The sequence below is a fragment of the Coturnix japonica genome, chromosome 2 (assembly GCF_054131305.1).
Source record: "Coturnix japonica strain WE chromosome 2, WE-NBRP24, whole genome shotgun sequence".
Lineage (NCBI taxonomy): Eukaryota > Metazoa > Chordata > Aves > Galliformes > Phasianidae > Coturnix > Coturnix japonica.
Window position 1 is genome coordinate 118,682,454 of NC_140664.1, and position 19,979 is coordinate 118,702,432.

The 19,979-nt window shown below is 40.2% G+C and overlaps 1 protein-coding gene across 9 annotated transcripts in view; it reads left to right on the plus strand.

The window, feature by feature from the left end:
* CDK6 (cyclin dependent kinase 6) overlaps positions 1-19,979 on the plus strand; it is a 115,167-nt gene that overhangs the window by 19,766 nt on the left and 75,422 nt on the right. For all 9 annotated transcript variants that reach the window (XR_014943636.1, XR_014943637.1, XM_015853531.3 and 6 more), the window contains exon 3: positions 7,620-7,755. Coding sequence is in view for 7 of the 9 variants with exons in the window: in XM_015853531.3 (XP_015709017.1) it covers positions 7,620-7,755 (136 nt within the window). In the remaining 2 variants the exon portion in view is untranslated. The remainder of the gene's footprint in view (positions 1-7,619; positions 7,756-19,979) is intronic.

A 19,979-nucleotide genomic window follows, 5' to 3' on the forward strand; every position in this document is an offset into this window, starting at 1 on the left:
CATAACAGTCAACCCCAGATATAAATACTGGGCAAGACAGTAACCATTAAATATTTCCCTGTTTTACTCCTGTGTTTACTAATTACTTTCTTTTTAATACATGGATATGCAGCATGTTACACTGAAGATGTGCTACACTACCTTAATAATTCCTTGAATACATTAGAATGATACAATACAAAGGATTAAAAAGAATCAGTTTTATTTATGCGTTGAGCAATTTAGAGAATGCAAAAGGGAAAGCAAATGCTCCTGGGGAAGGTGCTCTGTGGAAAATCTGAAACATTTAAGAGGGGATGTACATGTGCTTCCCGTGAATCCAAGGGTCTTGAGTTCTGAAATGGAAGCTTATGGGCTCTTACAGGGAGCACTCCATGTCACAGTGCCGAGTGTACATTTGTGTGCTCCAGGGTCACAGAATAGTGCCACAAATAGGTAATATGGCAGCTGCTGACTGTGCAGAATCTGCCAGTGACTGTCCTTACAGAAAACCAGGTTCTTCTGACATGGGGATGACCTGTCTGCCCCTGGCAGAGAGATCTAACAGCAGCGCTCAGGGCAGGCAGTACCAGCAGGCTGCTGTTTGCCCTAGGTAATCATCCAGCTGGGATTTAAAATCCAATGAGATGAAGCTGTTAGTGTATGGAGCAAGTACTCTGAAAACCTGGTCAACTGTAGGGTGAGTCCTTAAAGCTGAAGTGCTGCAGTCATTACTGGCCTTCATCAGATTCATTCCAGTTCCTCGCCTATTAATGATCACCCTTAGCAAAGAAAGTGAGCAAGAAATGGCCTAACAAGAAATGTTAGGACTGAAAAGTACAGATTTATGTATACAAGGAGAGGTGCAGAGAACATCTTGTCAGACGTACTTTTCCTTGGAGTAAATCTCTCAGCAACTGAATCCGTTAGTGACTTGGGTGGCGCGGTGAGTAAATGCGCTTGGCCTTTCCATCTTTTTGGCACAAATCTTGGCTTCTGTTGAATATGAAAATGAGTTTTGGTGGTTTCACGGGAGCAGACATTTGTCTGCATCACAGAACTGCTGCGGCTGGCACCAGGGCTCACCGCAGATCAAGGAGGCCCAGCACAGAGCACAGAGTGCCACAGGCCGGGCCTAGGAAGTATCAGGCCCTGAACGCCTGCCCAGGCAGCCCACACCGCCGGGCTTCAGCCAGTGCTATTTACTTCACCTTCAAGAGCATCTATTCCTCTCTGTCACTTTTGCTGTCTCTGCTCCTCACACACACTTAAAGAACAAAAACATCTTTTATGGAGCTAAGCATTTTAAATAATTTTTCCAAGTCAGAAAGGGAGAGACTGGAAAAAATTACAGCGCAAAGCTCAGCTTGCAGATGAACGATTGCCTTGTCATTCTAATATCCCCCTTCCTTTCCTTAAAGCTTGTTGCTGAGTGGGCTCTAAGCAGGAATGCTGGCTGGGCTCAGCTGGGGTGGGTCTCAAGGAGAAGGTGCTGGGCTGCCCTGCCTGCATCATGCCGCTCCTTCTGCGTGGCAGTTCTATGCTGTGCCCAGCAGATAGTGAATGGGTGACATCTGTCTGCATAATATCTGCCTGAGATAGATAAACTCATTTATCTGATGCTGAGGACAAGAAGAGACCCTGTTACTATTTTGGGGGAGGACAACAGGGCTGGGAAAATGTCTCACAGACTCCCAAGAACCCAGTAGAAATGCAGAGAATAAGTGTTTGAGACTAAAAGTTGCCATCGCCTGTGCCAAGATGACCTGGATTGTTTTACTGAATTGAGTTTGACTTGAGGTGCCTGCCTGCTGCTGGCAGGAGCTCCAGGTGGACTACAGTGCTGTGCTGCAGGCAGTGCCATGCTGTCACACTGCCTGTTTCGGCACCAGCGTGGTCAGTCAAGAGTAGTCCAAGTGTCCCTGCATCATCATGCAGTCTGCCATGGAGGCATGTCCTACGTAGCAGTGTACGCAGTGCAGGTGCTGCTGGCATGACAAGTGCATTCAGAGGCATCTTAAGACTCACACACTTTTGAAACAGGAACTTAGGTCTTGCATTACTAAGTGTTTTACAAATGTTATCACTCAAAAAAAAAAACCCTAAAAAAAACTAAAAAAAACTAAAAAAAACAAAACTAAACAAAAAAGACCCCAAAAACAACAACAACAAAAAGCCAACCGAAAAACACAAACACTTAAAAGCTGAGATACTTTGAACTTAGAGGCTTGTTCATCTGCATCTCCTCTTTTGAGATCTAGAATTATTTCACTAAGACTCCTCAGAGCAAAAAGAACCTATATCCGATGTCTGAAGTGCCAGCTCACAAAAGCATGGTAGAACAGGTGACTGCTGATGAGGATGAGACAAAGCAGCATGTCCTGAACAAAGGGAAAAAGCTCTATCATGCGTTTTTTGAGTGTGAAGCTGTATTTCCTGTTTTGCTACGTGGGACATGGTTCTCGTAACGCACATGTTCCAGTTCACTTGCCCAGCTATTGTGTTTGTCATCTGAAATACGTCCCTGTTTTTAAAATATGTTTGGTATATGTGATCCCAAGAGGAGACTGCTTTCCGTTAGCAGACTGTTTCTCCTCTTCAAAAGCTAAGAAGGAGAAGGTAGCTAAAATTCAAAGTGTGGAGGGAACTAGCATTTACAAGGAGTACTTCGTTTAAAAGGTTGGGCTGAACAAAGGGCTTTCAAGCAGTGAGGAGACAGATCTTACAGACCAGTGGCTTCCAGAGAACAGAAGAGTCTAAGGCTGCTGAAATTTGGACCCAGCGGATGCCTGACTGTCATTCTTCAATGCTTTTAGGTATGAGAGGCTGAAATTCTTGAGCACTTGAAAATTATGTACTGGCAGGATTAACCTGAGTGAAGTGAAAGCAGGAACTATTCAGGCTGCCCGAAACATACTTGTCAATAAACCTCAATCATGACCTGTAATAGCTTTGGTATCCCATTTTTATTGTGTTTGCATGAACACTGTCATACGTACATTTCATGATGGTTTTCTGTCATGTGGTAAATACCTGTGAGAGTTGTGCTGAGAACACCAGACTCTTTCCCATCTGAGACTTTGTCTAGACTTCTGAAACCTGGAAACATCTTAAACATTTCTCCTTCTCAATGTCTCCAGTTCTCTTTTTCTTTTGTCACACAATCTAGGAAACAATTCTTCCTGGGAAGAGACTGTTCCTAAGAAAATTATGGTAAATCCCTATTACTGAAACACTTCTGAGGGCAGAGATTGCCTTTTTGTTCTGTGCTGTGAGTGACCAGCAAAGTAACAGGATCTTTGTTCGTGTTGGATTAGCCCTACTGCAATAAAAATAACAATAAGCCTTCGGATGCTTTGGCAGCAAGTATTCCCTTTATGCTCTGGTTAATTTTCCAGTTGTACTTACTCATCTGTTTGAGAGTAACCAAGGGAGCTAATGTCCTGCAGTTTTTCAGGACTTACAGTCACATCTCTTGTTTGGTATTTTCTGCAGGTGGTAAGCCTGGTAGGCTGTTGGTTTTGATCTCCATCTCTGCTGCCTCAGTTTGCACAGCAAAAAGAAAAATGGTTATTCCTTTTGAAAATGGGTAACTTTATAACAGTTCTCAGAGCATCTCAAAAAGTGATTCTAAAAACATTGAAGGTTCTTCTAGAAGCTGTTAGCAAATTAGTACCAGTCAAAATATATGCAGTGTTCTCAAAGGAATTGGCAAACTGCCTCTTTTCTGCTGAAAGCATTTAGTATTCAGATGTTGTGGTGTAAAGGAAAGATGAACTGGGGTTGCATTTACCAGATTACTTGTAAGAAGTAACAGGAGCTTCAGGATGCGTCATCTATTTAACTACATTCAAAAAAGAAAGATATTTTTGTAAAATAGATAAATGGATTTGTAGCTGATGAGCTTTTTTACTTCAGTAATGTTAACTTGAAAAAATGCATTAAAACATGGATACTCAGTAAGTGTGTGTTGAACAGCGTGCTGGTTCAGATCAACCCATCAGGCAATGTATGACTTCCGGCCAAACATCTTGTTAAATACTTGCAGGATTTCCCATAGCGGATCTTACTTTAATCAAATAATTCAATCGTTTCATTTGTAAGTACAATAGAAGGGCAGGGCTTGTGTTTACAGAGAATTCCGTATGGAAATCCTGTATTAATTGAAGTACAGTTACTTCACATAGGACAGTGTCCACATCCTCACTCTTTAAATAGAAGGCCTTTTGCTGTTGCCTGTTTCAGAGAGGCGTTGACATACAGAGCTGGCTCGTCACGTAGAGAAAATCACGAGGAAATGGAGTGAAAGATAACCAGTACACACAAGAGAAGAATGCCTAACTAAAGAAGGCAACTCTGTGGGTCATTATCTATAGTGGATATAAAATAATAAAACTTATGAAAAATAGTTTGGTCCCTATGGACACTATCTGATTAAGATGCTCTGTCTTGTTCAATCTTTTTTCGGCTGCTCCAAAAGTAATACCTTGTTTTATTGTGTCGGCCCGTGACATCAAAGGTGGATGTTGGTGTTATGGAAGAAGAGGTTGAACCTTCCCAGTATACCATAACATGTTGTTGCCATGTGACAGAGGGCAGCAGATAGGGAGGAATGGTGTCTGACATGGAAGTGCATATGAAGCAAAGATGTGGAATTGAATTGCTTTGTGTGGGAAAAATTTCACCCGCTGATCTTTGTCGATGCTTAGTGAATGTTTATGGAGCCCTAATGGTGGATGTGGGCACAGTGGGGCAGTGAGTGGTGCATTTCAGCAGTGATGACAGTGATGTGAAAAGCAAGCCATGTTCCAGACAGCCATGCAGATTTACACGAGCGCAGCATGCAGCTCTTGTTCATTGCTAGCAAAAGTGCGTAGCTAATGGTGGTGACTGTGTCAAAAAATAGTGTTTTGTAGCTGAAAATTTACTCTATCAAATAGTTATTTTCTTCTTTGTATCTGTCATAATATCCTTAGGAACAAATAGGAGACATTACTTTTGGAGTGACCTACATATTTTCAAGATTATTAGCACAGGCAATGCCTGATGTTGTCTTTCTGTAACATCGCAGATTCATGTAAGGTATGCTTTAAATTATTGTCTTTTTAAGGCAACAGCAGTGTTTCCTGTGAGTAAACACAAAGTGCTTCCAACCAGCCCCATGTACGATATGGAGGTTTGTTAGCAGTAGACCATTTAGAGTTCCACATAACGGCTTTATAAAAGGGAAGGATATTACTCTGTGATAGTATCATGGTGCAATAATAGAAGACTAGAATTGCACTCCTTAGAATTCCTAATTGTTCTATGTCAGAAAACACCAGCATTAAAATAAGCCCCACACAGAAGAATTAAATGGAGAATCAGTATTTCCTTCTGCAATGAGTTGGAAGTTTCACGTCGCTTCTATATTGTATACAGTGAAATCTTTTTTCCTTTTTTTAGCAAATAATAATTCTGCTGTGGTTGAAAGGATAATTTTGCCAGTGTATTAAATAGCAGCGAAAGAGGTGTTTTAGAACGTTTTTAGGTAAATGTAGGTCAACACAAAGAAATCATGCAGTTGGAAATATTTTCCAGTGTTTATGTTCAGATGTTCAGACCTGTCTGGCTCCTCTCTATTTGCATGTGTTGGGGTTATAGGCAGTCCGACTACATTCCACATTGATTTATACAAATATATTACAGATTATTAACTTCCCGCCAAATACCACCAAATTGAACTTTTCAGGAAGGTTTGGGACTTTCTCACAAAACTGATTCACTGTGTAAGGGCATCTCCATGTATACCCCATTAAGAGAATCACAAAGAGAATACTATATATCCCTATGAGTAATGTGCTGTTAACAGTCATTAGGCTCCCATAATCACTCAATAAATATTCATTCATGTGATGATTAGAGATTAAGCACAGATTACATTTTCTTGAAACAGGTTGGGCGATGGTTTCTCCATATTCTGTAACTCCAGTTCCCAAATTATTACTCACTGAAAAGCTCTTTCAGGCTAAAAGGAATGTGCACGCATCCATTTTCAAAACATAATGTCTAATGAACAGATTTCAAGTATCTGACCAAAGATTATTTAGGAAATGCTGTTAAAACGGGACCAGAGCCATAGCATGTTAAATCTAGACCATCTCAAATTAAGCGTAATGCTCTTTTAAACTGATTGCAGTCTTCACAGATAGTTTTGCCAATCCTCATCTTCCCTTCCTATCTGAAATATTTTCGTATTTAAGACAAGAAAGCTCTGTACAAGGTACTTACCTCTTCTGTTCTCAGGTGACACGTTTTAAAAGTGACCCCCAATGCTTGGTGTGTCATCTGCTTCTACAGATCCTGTATATAAAGCACTTAGTCCTAGGAAAACGATGAAAACATTACTTGAAAAGAATGATCTGAAATCCTTCACTTGCCACTAAGTAAGCGAGCAGTTATTCTGTGTGAGAGGATAAAAGACGCATGTAATAAAAGAATACAACTGCTATGACATTGACCAAAATAAATAGTACTGCTTTTCAGGTTTTTCGGTTTAACAGTGTAGATATCTTTCTTAATAATAGTATTAATGTATGTTCTTAGATCTACTCTCGCCTTATAAAAGTAGCAGTTGATTTTCTGCCTTACTTTAGAGAGAGGCAGACTAGTCCATACGATTTGTCAACTAAGTGAATACACACATCAGTACAGTATGTGAGCAGGGAACAGCTTTCTTCCATTTGTAGGATGATTTCCTGCTAGGAATTTTTTTAGAAGTGGGGATTGAGGGAGGATGGTGGATGTGATGGTCAGTGGTACAACAATAGGTGTGAAGTACTGAAAGATGGGCAGAATTCTGTGTAGAAGATAAAAAGCCGGCACAGTAGATGAAGCAGAGAAGGTGAGAAAGGTCCTAATTAAAGAAAGAACAATAGAAAATAATCAGATAGGAGTACAAAGTTACGAAGAGCTTTGAAAATGAGTTTGAGTGTGTTGTTGTGCAACATGGTAAAATGATAAAGAAATTCCTGTAAAAGAGTGGCAGAAAGTGATGATAGAAAGTTTTCTTAGCAGTGGCATCTTGTGCCTAAAGCTTTTTTCCAAGCTGTATCCTGACTCTGAATGTATTCCTTGCTTCTGGAAATCTGCAGGAGTAATCAGCACAAAAATTCAGTTTCTAGCAAAGAAAATTCTAAAGGCACATAATGGTGAACATGAGAGTTATGTGGGAAGAAACTGAAGGTTCATGCAGGCAACCTGTAACTTTTTTTCCTTAGAGATGTTACTTGTATTGTTTTTTGAGAAGGAATAAGGTTGATGGAGCGTAGACCATGGATAAATGTCAGGTCAGATTCTGCATTAACTTTGGTTGCTCCGTCAAGAGAATACTTTCTTTTCATATAATTATTTTACTTTGATAAGCCGATGAGTTCTTATTACTTAATCCCATATTATAATCCCTGCATGAAAGAGGTCATATTATCAATGTATCAGTGGTTATCTGATGAATCGAGAGCCTGAAGTCTGCATTACCTTTGGAAAGCTCTTTTTCTCAGTTCTCTGCGCCATAAGAAATTTAAATAGTTATGTGTGAGCTGCAAGGTATGTCTGTGCTGGTGCCTGTAAACTTACCTTCTCTTTTCTTTCCCTCCTCTCAGATTGTTTGATGTGTGCACCGTGTCACGAACAGACAGAGAAACCAAGTTAACATTGGTGTTTGAACATGTGGATCAAGACTTGACTACTTACTTGGATAAAGTTCCAGAGCCTGGAGTGCCTACTGAAACTATAAAGGTATTTAAGAAGAACGTTGGATTTCAGAAAGTGTTAGATAAAGAGGACACGTAAATCACAATGACCTTACTCAGGCAAACTGCGTTTTGAGCATATTATGTCATATCAAAATTGAGTAAAGCCCAGCTTGGGACACAAGCTGCAGAGCAACAGTCCATATTCACTAACCAATGTATTTTCTTGGTGGAAATCTTGTAGTTGCTTTTTTCTCTTGAAGATGTTTTGTTCCTGTGACTCTCCTGTTTCAGTGCAGGCCTACCAAATTTGTTCCAAACCATTGAGAATGACCTTTGCTCACAGCTGTAGGCAGATCATTCCATTACTGCTTAGTCCAAGACTGCCTGCATCTTTGCTAGGTAGAGCACTGGGAATTGTTACCATGTATAATATAAGTCCTGTGCAGCTACACCTTTCACTTTACTTTTGGTTTCCCCGAGAAGCTCCTTTCATTCCATGTCACGTCCTTCTGTCTGACATATGTAGGTTTCTATACCTGTCTGTATCTCTCAAGAGCAGGTAATGTTCACTATGGATCTGTGGAGCTTGAATTCAGTCTCTGCAGTGCACAGAGGCTCAAGGAAGAGGGTAATACAACCAGGTGTTGTAGAGGCTGAAAAGGCTCTCAGTAACTAGGAGGATGAGCATTAAGTTTTCGCATCACATCATCTCATATTCTGCATTTGCAAGGGAAGACCTCTTCCCAAGATAGGATGTGCTTGTATTACTGGTACTAAAACACGTATTCCAGCTATTCTCCCGGGAATTTCATTGTGAAGTACTACATCAAAGATTACAGATAAGAATATATGACAAAATGTTTAAGCCTGGGAAAAGATCAGAAGGGCTGATATTCCTACATTTTGACTAAATATCTAACATTACTTTTTTTTGTGATGAAAAGTACGGAGTGCTTTCAGGGAATGATTGCCTTGCATTTGTATGAAAGCTTTCTGGAGGTATGTTGTGTCTTTTTAGACTGGCAAAAGACCAGAGGGAAGAAAATGGAAAACATAAGACCTATTTGAAATGTAGTAGTAGTAGAACTTCTTGTTAACGGCTTCAAACTCAGACGTTGTCTGATCTTTGAGTACTAAATAACATTACACAGATTAAGATCTTTTCACTTGTGTCAAAGTCACAGACATATGACGTCATTCAGTTCCAAAAACTGTATTTTTAAGAAGTATTTTATCTAGGGGATAAAATAAAACTTAAAAAAGAAAAGGAGTACAGCCTTGATTCAGTCCCTGCAAAAGACTGGCATGTACCTCTAGCAATTAAGGGGCTCTTTTGTGTTAATGGTTTAAGGCTTCCATAGCCTTCTAGAGCACTGATGGTACTTAAGGGATCCGTGTATCAAGGTATCTAACATTGTGACAACATAAAAGGTAGCAGGCGTACTGTCTTAATGGATAACTGAAATAGATGGGAACTGAACCACCCAGTCTCTGAAATCTGTTTGAAACAACTTTTGAGATATTTTGCATGTAAAGCAATTGGAAGAAGTGAGCACTGCGCTGAAAGACTTCCAATTTTCTAAAACCCTACTCTAAATTCATGCATGTATATTGCAATATGAATGCACAAATATCCATTTTGTGGCATTTTATACTTGTGAAGGAAATCGTTGGTTTTACTTTTAAAAAGCGCAATTCTGCTTACAGAATTATAAATAAATAAAAGGGAGAAATTTGGCCATGCGGAAACAAGGAAGGAGAGTTCTGTTATTTTATGTACAGGGTAAGTCTCACCAGAAGAAGTTAGTGAAGGTAAAATTTGTCCTTTTCAAATAGGAGAGGAAAAATGTAAAGAGGCTGTTCCGTAAAATCATAGACTGACTTGAGCTTACTTGGCCATCTCTGTTGGTTTTAACATTTTCACAGTAGTTGTTGTGTCCTTCAATTCTGCTTAGCACTGAAAAAAAAAAACCAAAACAAAATAGGACCAGTTGAATTAAATTGAACCTTATTGCTTCACTGTTCGTGTACCTTAAAAACATCCAGTTTATTAAGGTACGTTTGCTGGTGGGTCGCGACCATTGATGACATGATGGAGGTTCTCAGGGCTTATTCCTAACACATTTCAACATCTTTCTGATGATTATGTCATTATGAAATCTTGTTCTTGTTCTCTTGTGGAAGGTAAATACTGCCACTTTGCAGAAATTGACCATTTAATTTAGAAAACATAAATCATTAAATTACTAATCTGACTTTTTATACTTTGGCTTTTGAGGTTAATATGGATTCGTACTTCATTTATTTTCCAGAATTGCGGACAATTTGTGTAGACTATTTCCACTCATTACTAGCACAGCACAAAACAACTGCCAATATTGTAAGGCCATCTGTTAAAGTTCTGTATGTGTCAGCAGCACAGAGGTACCGTACGAACAAGCTGAGTAAGCTTTGCACAGCTCAGGTAGAGGGTTCTAATGTACTTCTTTGGCACCATGGCGTAAACTCAACAGTTGCTGATGGAATGTGAATGACTGCACCCAGTGGCGCAGTGTACCCTGGTGGCGCAGTGGTAGGAATGCCGCTTTGCAACACCGGAGCCCAGGTTCGAATCCCCCTGTGGCGCAAGTGGTAGAAGTGCCGCTCTGCTACACAGGAGGCTCGAATCCCAGGGGTTGGACTCGATGATATCTAAGGTCCCTTCCAACCCTCACCAGACTGTGATACTGTGATACTGTGTGACATAAAATTATAATGAGAGAAGTGTCAGCCCAAAAGATCCTTTCTGTGTGAACTAACTTCCATCATTACACACCATATGAGGGAGGGAGCCTCAGCTTTTGTAGGTTTGGAGTGTGCTGGGGTTTGAAGTTGCTCTCAAGGATGATGAGTGACAACAGTACCATTTTGAGAATTCCCTTTATGTTTAGCAGATAACAGACTGTAGCAGTGCAGAGAAGACAACCATGTAGATAAATTAAGCACGTCTAAATATTTAGTCTTTATGCTTCTCAGCGATGTCTTTCTAGTATCTAAAGCCCTTCAGCAGGAGCCACCCCAGAAAGTATTTTAGGAGCACATCCATTGGTGCCCATATTGTGATGGAAGAGGAGCAGTTTCCTTTTGAGACATTGCTGAGTAGTAGGAATGCGTACAGAGGATGTAAGGCAAACATGCTCAGTTCCCCTCCCTGTCTCCAGAAGCATGAATGCCTATTTCTGTGGCTGTAGTTCTGACCACTGAGTTATAGGTTTTTCTGAAAGGAGGTATTTTAAATCTTTTCTATTGAAGTGCTTCCATTTTTTTATAAGGGAGTTTTCATTGGGCTAGAGAGATAGACAGCATGACTCCACGTGCTCATGGACATGGCACTCGCCTCTGAAAGAGAGCTGTGAGCCATTAATGTCTTTAAATCCTGGATTATAATACTGCTTGTTCTTGCTTGCTTCCTGTGTCACACCTGATTAGTATTTGTTCCATACAGGAAGAATCAGAATCTGCAGTGACAACATCTTCCTTTTCTCCTCATTACTCACCTTCTCCCCTCTTTCCTTCCTGGGAAACTTTGGGGTAGTTTCTTTGTAAACTGAAGGTATGAGATCAGTTTCCTTAGGACACAGCTGTTAGTCATGCATATATCTTCAGTAATATTAAAACACTAACACCATTAGCAATTCAGAGAGACTTGGCTTATCAGAGAAGGGAACAGATCAAAGATCTCTCCTATAGCAGGGGCGTACGTTATTTCTTGTGGGATGCAAGAATTGCTGGGGATGACCTTCCACTGTGGTCTGCTAAGAACCATCATGGCATTCCTGACAGCCTGGAACGGGGCAGTCAGACCATGGGTAGAACAGGGTTTAAGAGATTTCTTTTTCTCTGATATTACTGATTCCTCACTCAGGGGAATGTTTTTTCTGAATACTGTTTTTCTGTTTTTCCTTTGCATAGCAATCCCAGCTGATTCAGTACAGCACTGAACCCAGTTTCCATTTCTCAATTTATCTATCTGCTAGTAGCCCATGAATTGTATTTTAAAATATTATCCCAGTCAGGATAACAGTGGAAAAAAACATTGCTGTTGCATCTGCGTGCACTCCCTGCAGCATGCACTGCCTGCTAGCAAACCAGGTGGACCGGTCACGTCTTTGCAAGGCTCTTGCAGAATTAATACGAAGATGTTACTTCTCAGAAAGCAAACCAGTGTTCACTGTTGCGAGGTGAGTCATCATCAGCCATCTGCCACAATTGTACCTTCTCAGTCGACCACGTATGAGATGTGGAGCAGATGTCACACAGTCATGCAATTCTGCAAACAGCACAAGATATTCCAGGAAAACAGATTCACCCGTACTGACAGTCTTCAGAGTGGGGCCCTGTTTAGCAACCTCTCAGTTAGAAGTTACTCCTTTATGTATAAGCACACTAAAAAAAATAATGTCCACAAAAATTAAAAAAGAAAGATACTAAAGGAAGAGCTGTTTTTAATTTCTTTCCCAGCAGTAAAGAAAAAAACAAGGCTTAGTGAGGAGTTGAGAGCCCACAAAAAATGGATTAGATCTCCAGCTGGTACGGAGAGGTGTAAATCCATTAGCCTCAGTGAAATGGTGGCAGTTTACAGCTGCTAAGGATATTTGTGCGGCATTTTCCAAGACATTTTGTTCTGAAGCTAAATTATAAATTGGAGTTGTCACAGTAAATGAAAGAGAAACAAAATGGCTGAGCTGTTTTGTTATCGGGTTAAATCTTTTAATTTCTTCTCTGTCGTCCTACAATCAGGGGTTGGGCAGCTGCATGGAAGGGCAGCGGGAAGGAGTGCAGGTGCCCTGCACAAGTGGCAGCTCAGAAGGAAGTACATCTTAATGGAGGATGTGCTCTGAATGTTGTGGTTCCATCTGTTGCAGGTGTTGTCGTTTCTTTCCCGTGTTGCTGCTCCATGTACAGACACAGCCCCATCTCCCCTGATGTGGTGGTGAAGGTAGTAATGCATTGTCTGACCAAGGAGCTGGAGGAGTCATGATTTAAATGAAGACACTCCTCAGCATGTAGTGTTTTGAAATTTAATGTTGTATCTGTACAGCTCCGTCTTTAACCTGGATTGTACTACTATCAGTGTACAGCCACAGATTGTACTGATGGTGGACTTTTATCTCCAAATCCCTGCTATTTCCAGATTCAAGTTCAAACATTTTCATACTGGTGATGTATAGTTGTTTTTCTGCAGTGCTGTAGCCTGAGACCTCTGTTGCATGCAGCTGATAGCTCATAAAAATGTGAAGCACTCCAATAATTTTAAATCGCCCTGTCCTGAGCGGTGATTTAAAATCATTGGAGTGCTTCACATTTTTTCAGTTGTTCCAGTTTGGAAAGCAGTCAAGCAACACTGTAGAGTAATGCATGAAAGCAACCTGCCTGCTGTAATAATTTTGGTCTCTCAAAGCAGTGACATTGGATTACAAATGTCACAAAAGATGCCTGTGAAGGACTTTTTTAAAAAGATGTCTCAACCTATTTTTCTTTTATGGCCCAAAGTCTCAAGGCAGCAATATGGTTCATTATGGCCATTGTGGCCCTTAGGGATGCATCCTTCTTTGAAGTCAGGAGGAAGCTGGGGGGTCCTCCATTGTTTTCAATAGATGGAGGGCCAGAAATCATCCTTATTCAGGAAGCCAAAAGGAATTAAGAAACTGAAGAGATTCTAAATTGTGGTAAGGGTTGGAGATTCAGCCTTTGGTAGATGAGAATTTATTATCCGATCATTGTAAAATTGCAGAATTACAAAATGGAAGTGAAATATTGCTATTTGCTGATTGAGTCCCTCTTAATTTTACAAAACTGGGGTGTTGGTGTGATGCAGTCTGTTGTTCTGGATTCTTTTGACGTGCTCTTGGTTTATTAGTGATGCTGGGTTTTTATTATTGGAACGTCTGTGTGATAGCAATTGCTATGTGAAATGCTTTGATGACGGTGGAAGAAAGAAAGGGAGCACGTGGCTGGACTAATGCTCGAGCAGATGTAGCAGTGGGGCTGAGCAGCCAGGCAGCACGTCAGGCATTGCCACTCTGTTCAGCAGTGAACCAGTGGCTGTTCCAAGGAGCAGGGTGGATTTCCAAGATGCTTTCCTTTGCCTGTCATGGTTGTATGTGATCTCAATTTGCTCTGCATGTAAATCATCCCTCGGTGATCAACAGAAGCGTCGCTCATTTTAAAAGTCCTTCCCTTCATCAAAGATGTGATTCTGCAGTTAAACTAATTAGGAGAAAGCTGTTGCAGTTCATGGTGTACTTGAAGCCGTATCAGAACAATAGACCAAAATGTTTGGATTTAGCCATGTTCTAAATCTTGCTTGCAGGCCATATGTTGCTTTTGAAAAGTAATTTGAAGGTCATACTGCAGCAGATGTGAGATAGAGACTTTCAAAGAGCTATTCTTGATTTTTATGGGGGCAGATAGGGATCACTGTCTTAATAGTATTTCTGTACTGGCAGGAGATCAGGCCCCTATGCCTCTGCATACTCAGAAACCCATACCTCACCCCAAAACAAGCAGACAGTACTGGGAAGAAGAGATAGAAGGGTACATACAGTGATGAGCCAGATCTTTGGGAAATTTGGCAGACATTTATTTTCATGTTGAACCGAGCCGGTCTGGGACAAGAAGCATCACTATGAGATACCTTTCCCATCCCTTTCTCAGCAAAACCCAACTTGTTGCAGCTCAGATTCATATTAGCATATTCACAAAGTACCCATGTGTATTGATGGCAAATATATAGGGTAAATTAATTCAAAAGGTGGCCACAAGAAGCTCTTCACTAGCAGAAGAACAGTACTGTAATCAAAGAATAGTACTGTAATCAAATAAGTTGTTACAAAACTCTGCTTTCCACCCAAGAGAAACATAATACTTCTGCACTTTGCTGTGTGCGCTTCTGTTGTGTCAGTGAGCAGTCAGGTTATTGCATTCCATGGTAAAAATTAATCTGAAGCGTGTTACTTCAGTGGCACAGTGATTTACTCAAGATATGTTCTGTTCATTTCCTTTGTATGTAGCTTCAGCCTGAAAATAACATCCCATACAAATGGATAAGGATCCTGGGGGGGGGGGGGAAGGTGCATATTTTCCTCTATAGAACTTAAAATTATCCTTAAGACATTCTTTATATATTTCACGTATAAAAGTGTAGTCACATAAGCACATGCATAGGCGTATAATTATTGTATCAGCACCCTAATATATATGCATTAAAAATGCTGCAATTTCAGCAAGTACAAGAAGGAGAAAGGGAAGCCCTGTGACCATCAGTCTGCCCTGCAGGGAGCTCATGAACCAAAAATAGCTGTGGGGAGAAGAGTCCAGAATGGGCAACTCAAGTGCTTAGAGAAGAGTCACATGGACATGAACACAAAAGGGACAGCACCTCTCCTGTGTGCGGGGAGTGTTTGCTGTGTACTGTATTTGTATGTATGCACATGGAGGCGTGCTGCTTATAGACACATACATGTATACGTATACGAATATACATATATGCCTTCTGATTCTCAGAGTCCATCCCATTAGGGCTCTGTTCCAGTTCACCACCAGGAACAGCTGAGCTGAAGTCAGTTGCAGTGACAGCAGGGAATAAATGTGACCTAGCTGAGGCTGCGCCTCTCCCTCCTGCTTATGCGTGGGACCAGAGACTTGGTGAAGATCCTGTATCCCACTCGCCTCTGCAGGTAGTGGAACAGACTTGGCTCCTCCCTGCTTTCCATCCTGTGGCCATCAGGGACAAAAATACAGAGAAGCAGCAGCCAGTGCTGGCAGACAGCTACATCCAGCTTTTGAAGCAGTCAAAGACATTACCTCTGACACTCAGAGAACTTCCAATGTTTTCAACTCAGTGTTCTCGGCCCATGATGATCCCTCTTTCCAGACCTTTCTTCCTTCCATCCTTTCCCTCCACCTTCATTTCTTCATCCCACTTTTGCTCTATATTTACACAGGATAACATTTTCTGTCCTTTCCCTCCCTCTTCAGCTTTTCATTTTCCACCTCTCTGCTTTTCATTTTCCTTATCCCCCCCTAACTAACTCTACTTTCATTAAGAAATAATATGGAACCATCTCACTGTTTCTCCACCTGGGGTCTGTCTTGTCCATTTTATTTGTCCATTTTATTTGTGAGCTTTTAATGGAAGAGACTGTGTGAAAACCCTTGACTATACAATGCCCACCCTAATAGGTCCTCCTTTTTGGCTGCCCTTTACACAGTACTTTGTTAAACATGAGTCATGGTAATCAGATCCCGCACCAGCATTATTTGTCTGAAATTGTGCTTCTCTTCTCTGCTTGCTCCCCACCAGAGCCACACTTCACACATTTGCACAACTGCTTCCTTTATGTATCACTGCTCTGTAATCAGCGTGTGGTTCACATTACAGGTTTCTCAGGTTTCAAAGTGAAATAAAATGAGCTTTCTTCCATTTTGAGAATATCCTCCTTTTTAAGAAGTCCAAACAAAGACACACATTATTAGTAAGTTCACAAGCAGCTGCCAAAAGACAGAAAATTAAGAATGGAAACATGAGTGAAATAACAGAAATACAGTTTGCTGTTTGCTCTTTGTGCAACAGCAAGGGAAAGTATTTGGGGATTTAAATGATTAATTTATTTGTAGTTTTCATAAAGCAGATGTGGCTTTGTAATATTTGCCAGTGTCACTGCTCCAGAGCAGGACTATGGGTCAAATCCTTCTGTGGTGTAGCTCTTGGCTTCATAGGGTTTTACTCCAAGGTTGTGTCTGGTACAGTGCTATTAGCATCAGTTAGCAAGCAGCCTTTCAGTTGTTTTCATGTAAAGCATGAACAGCTTGCAATTAAAAAAAGAGCTTAAGCTCCTAAATCAAAATCTGTCCTTAATTTGAAGATTGGAAGCCTTATCCAAAAACTCGTAAACATTAGTATTTTAGTTTCTTTTGACTGTTGTGTTATTGTTACAGCTACACAGTACTGCTACTAGTGTCACTATACATAAAGCATCTAAAATCATGTTGGAATATATATACCTGAGCCCTTCTGGTTCAACTTCAGACTTTAAAAGAGGAGCAGAGGCTCTGCTCCAGCAAAGCACTTAATCTTCTGCTTAATTTTGTGTAAACAGATTGCTCTAACTATAGAAGAAGTGAGGTTGAAAGGCTGCAAGTTGAAGGAGCTAGCAGAGTGGAATCAGTTGTTATCCTTTATTAGTGACCTGAGGAATTCCAAAGCTAGAGCGAAGAAGAAATGAAACCGTTGTCTCTGTAGTCTCAGATTAGTCATAAACATGCATTTTGCTTGTGCTTTGTCAGACCAAGGAAGTTCACTCAAAACGTATGTGTAAGCAATGTCTGTATCTTTGGAACCAGACTCCTGGCTATTTACAAAAGTGTGTCATAGTTGGTCATCATAGTAAACTGACTCAGTAACGGAAAAGGACTCTGCAGGATCACAGGTTTAGCACAATGCTTTGTTTGTTTCTTCTTTTATTAATATCATAACTGTTCTGACCACAGAACTTACCCCGTTTGCCTTTGAAAATCTTGACCCTTGGGAATACTCATTCAAAAGAATCTGATTTTTACCATTGACCAATGCCTAAAAGCCAGCACATGATATCTTTATTAACATTGAAGTGTTTCATGCCATAAAGAACCCATTGAAACGAATGGATTAATTGCAAAAAAGGTTACTGACAAACAGTTTTTCACTGTTGCTAAATATGTGACTTTACAGACAGCGCCATAAAATTTTCTAAACCTTAGTAGAATGTCTCATTACTTTGATCTCTGCAATAGGAAGCTTTGCACTGTAACTTTAAAATGCCAAATAATAATAATAATAATAAAGATCAAGAAGGCATGTAAGCCATCTTTTAAGAGCATTTCTTTTCCAAGCTATTAAATTCAGCTGCAGAATTTTTGTTCTTTGTTTTAGGATGCGACAGTTTTGTTGCATAACTCCAATTAAGGAATCTCAGAAGGCTCCAAATGTTACAGTGTTCTGTGGATGAAAACGCAGAGTCATTTTTTGTTCATTTCTACAGCAGGGAAGGGGCACGGGAATGGCAGCGTGCTGCCTTTTTTAACATCAAGTTTATGATTCATTCTAAAATATTCTCTCCTTTGGAATTAACTTCAGATATTCTTGTTCTGACAAGTAGAGTAAATATTTTAGCAGGGACTTTTTAGAGAGAAATTTTGACAGTAACGTACTCCTCCCTTAGTGTTACAAAGGAAATACTTGCTATCCAGACTCCGACTCGGCATTTTAATGGAAAGGGTTCCAAAAGAATACGTAGGATGTTGCAAATGTAAAATGTGTTTAATGAAAGAGTATACAGATGTCTTTCATGTATTTTAAATAAAAATATCTAATTTGAGACTTGGGAAACTCAACAGTGATCTTTGAGCCATATGCTTGTTATTACAGTAGTATGTTGTGTGTAACTGTCATTCAGTGAGAAACAACACAGGCCAACAAGGAAAAGACATATAAAAATATGAAGTTAAGGAAGGAAAGACCATCTTACAAAGCACTGTTGGTTGTGTTTTTGCCTTGATTAGAATATATCCCTTTCTTGCTTTTATTTTGGTTCACGTAATTCCTATAAACGTCTATAAGTCTTATTGTAGACATAGGAAAAGGAGAATGGAGGCCAAGCTGCGTGGGCTATAATGAACCAAAACTGCAAAGAGATGCATACTTGAAAGAGAGTTTAAAATAAAAATAAACCACAGTTTCTTTGCTTGGTTTCTGGAGCAGAAAGTCGCAAAACAAGCAGAAAACTTTGGGTTCTTGATGAAATGGTTAGCTTAGCTTCCTTACCTCAATTGCTCTATTCCAGACTTTAACCTTCATTTCAATGAAAAGAATTTTAACCTAATTCACATTGGGCTCATGTCTGTGAAACTGGGCCTTGGAAAATATTTCAGAAGTAGCTTTAGCCTTATGTTTGGTCCTTTATAAATGCGGTGGAGGTAACCTTGATTTGTTAGTTAGTGGAGTCACGCTTTATTGTGACAGAAAACTAAGAACAGTCCTTCAGAGAAAATAACAAAGACCTACCCCATGGTGATTGATGAGAACGTTGTACAAGTGAAATGAGCTGGAAAGTCATCATCTTGTCTTTTCCTTTGCCACAGGAAAAGCATAACAGAGAGATTTCTTTTCTTCTGGTCCTGATAAGGAGCCTAACGAAGCATAAGGAGAGGTTACACAGCATGGAAATGTGTTACACCCAGCTGCTCACTAGCTTGCAAAGCTGCAGTAAATAATACAGTTGCTATTTAATAAACAAAAGAAAACAAAAGGCCTTTGATAGTGATCCCTAGGCTCTCTCATTTGTTCTTCTAAAGATACAGTTTGCTTCTGCTTAATTGACTGTCCTTTTGGAATAACATAGAGTTTGATATTGTATTGTATGATTTGTAATGTTTTCTTTGTTGATAGGGAAAACAAAAGACATCTTTCTAGGGCCTGATTCAGCAAAGCACATGTGTATGTGCTCCAGGTTGTCTGGGTCATAGCTAGCTTTGTCCTCATAGCTTTTCCATGAATGGTTACAGTGAAGATACACAATAAGACATGAAGTTTTCTCTTCCAAATTAGCTTACGTAATCAATGGCATTCTTTTTTTGCTTGTCACAAGTTAGTCTTTAGAGACATTACGCATCTGTCACAAGCTGCATTGGTCCTATGCATCATTTGTGACATTTTGTTCTTAAAAGATACTTCTTTCGTGAAAGTAGTTTGTTCCATTGATAAGCTCGTTTTAGAAATTAACTTCTAACATACCTTTGTCTCTTTATGTAAAATTTCTTCTCTTAGAGTTTACTCTATGTAGCATTTGGGGGGTGGGGAAGGGAGAGGATGTTTTGCCTGCGAAACACAGGGTTCAGTCTTCTCTGCTCGCAAGAAGACTGCTGGCTCTCATGGTGCGCCTTTCTTTCCCTGCACTCCCAAAGCTGGGCCAGTTGCTGTTTGCTCTGCTAACATCAAGAAATAAGGAGGCTCATTGCTTATTGTGTCACCGTGAGTTGAAGATGCCTCTTTTTTTTAAGAACCAGACAAGTGTTCAAACAAAAACAAGTCCAGTTTTACATTAATTTACACTAACACAAATCAGCATCAATCTCAGAAGTGGAGGGACTGTGGTGTGTGACACTTTGGAGACGCTTGGCAGATTTGTGGGACCGTGTCTCACCACTGCAGCCGTTCATTCTGGTGCGGTGTAATAGTATCAGACCATC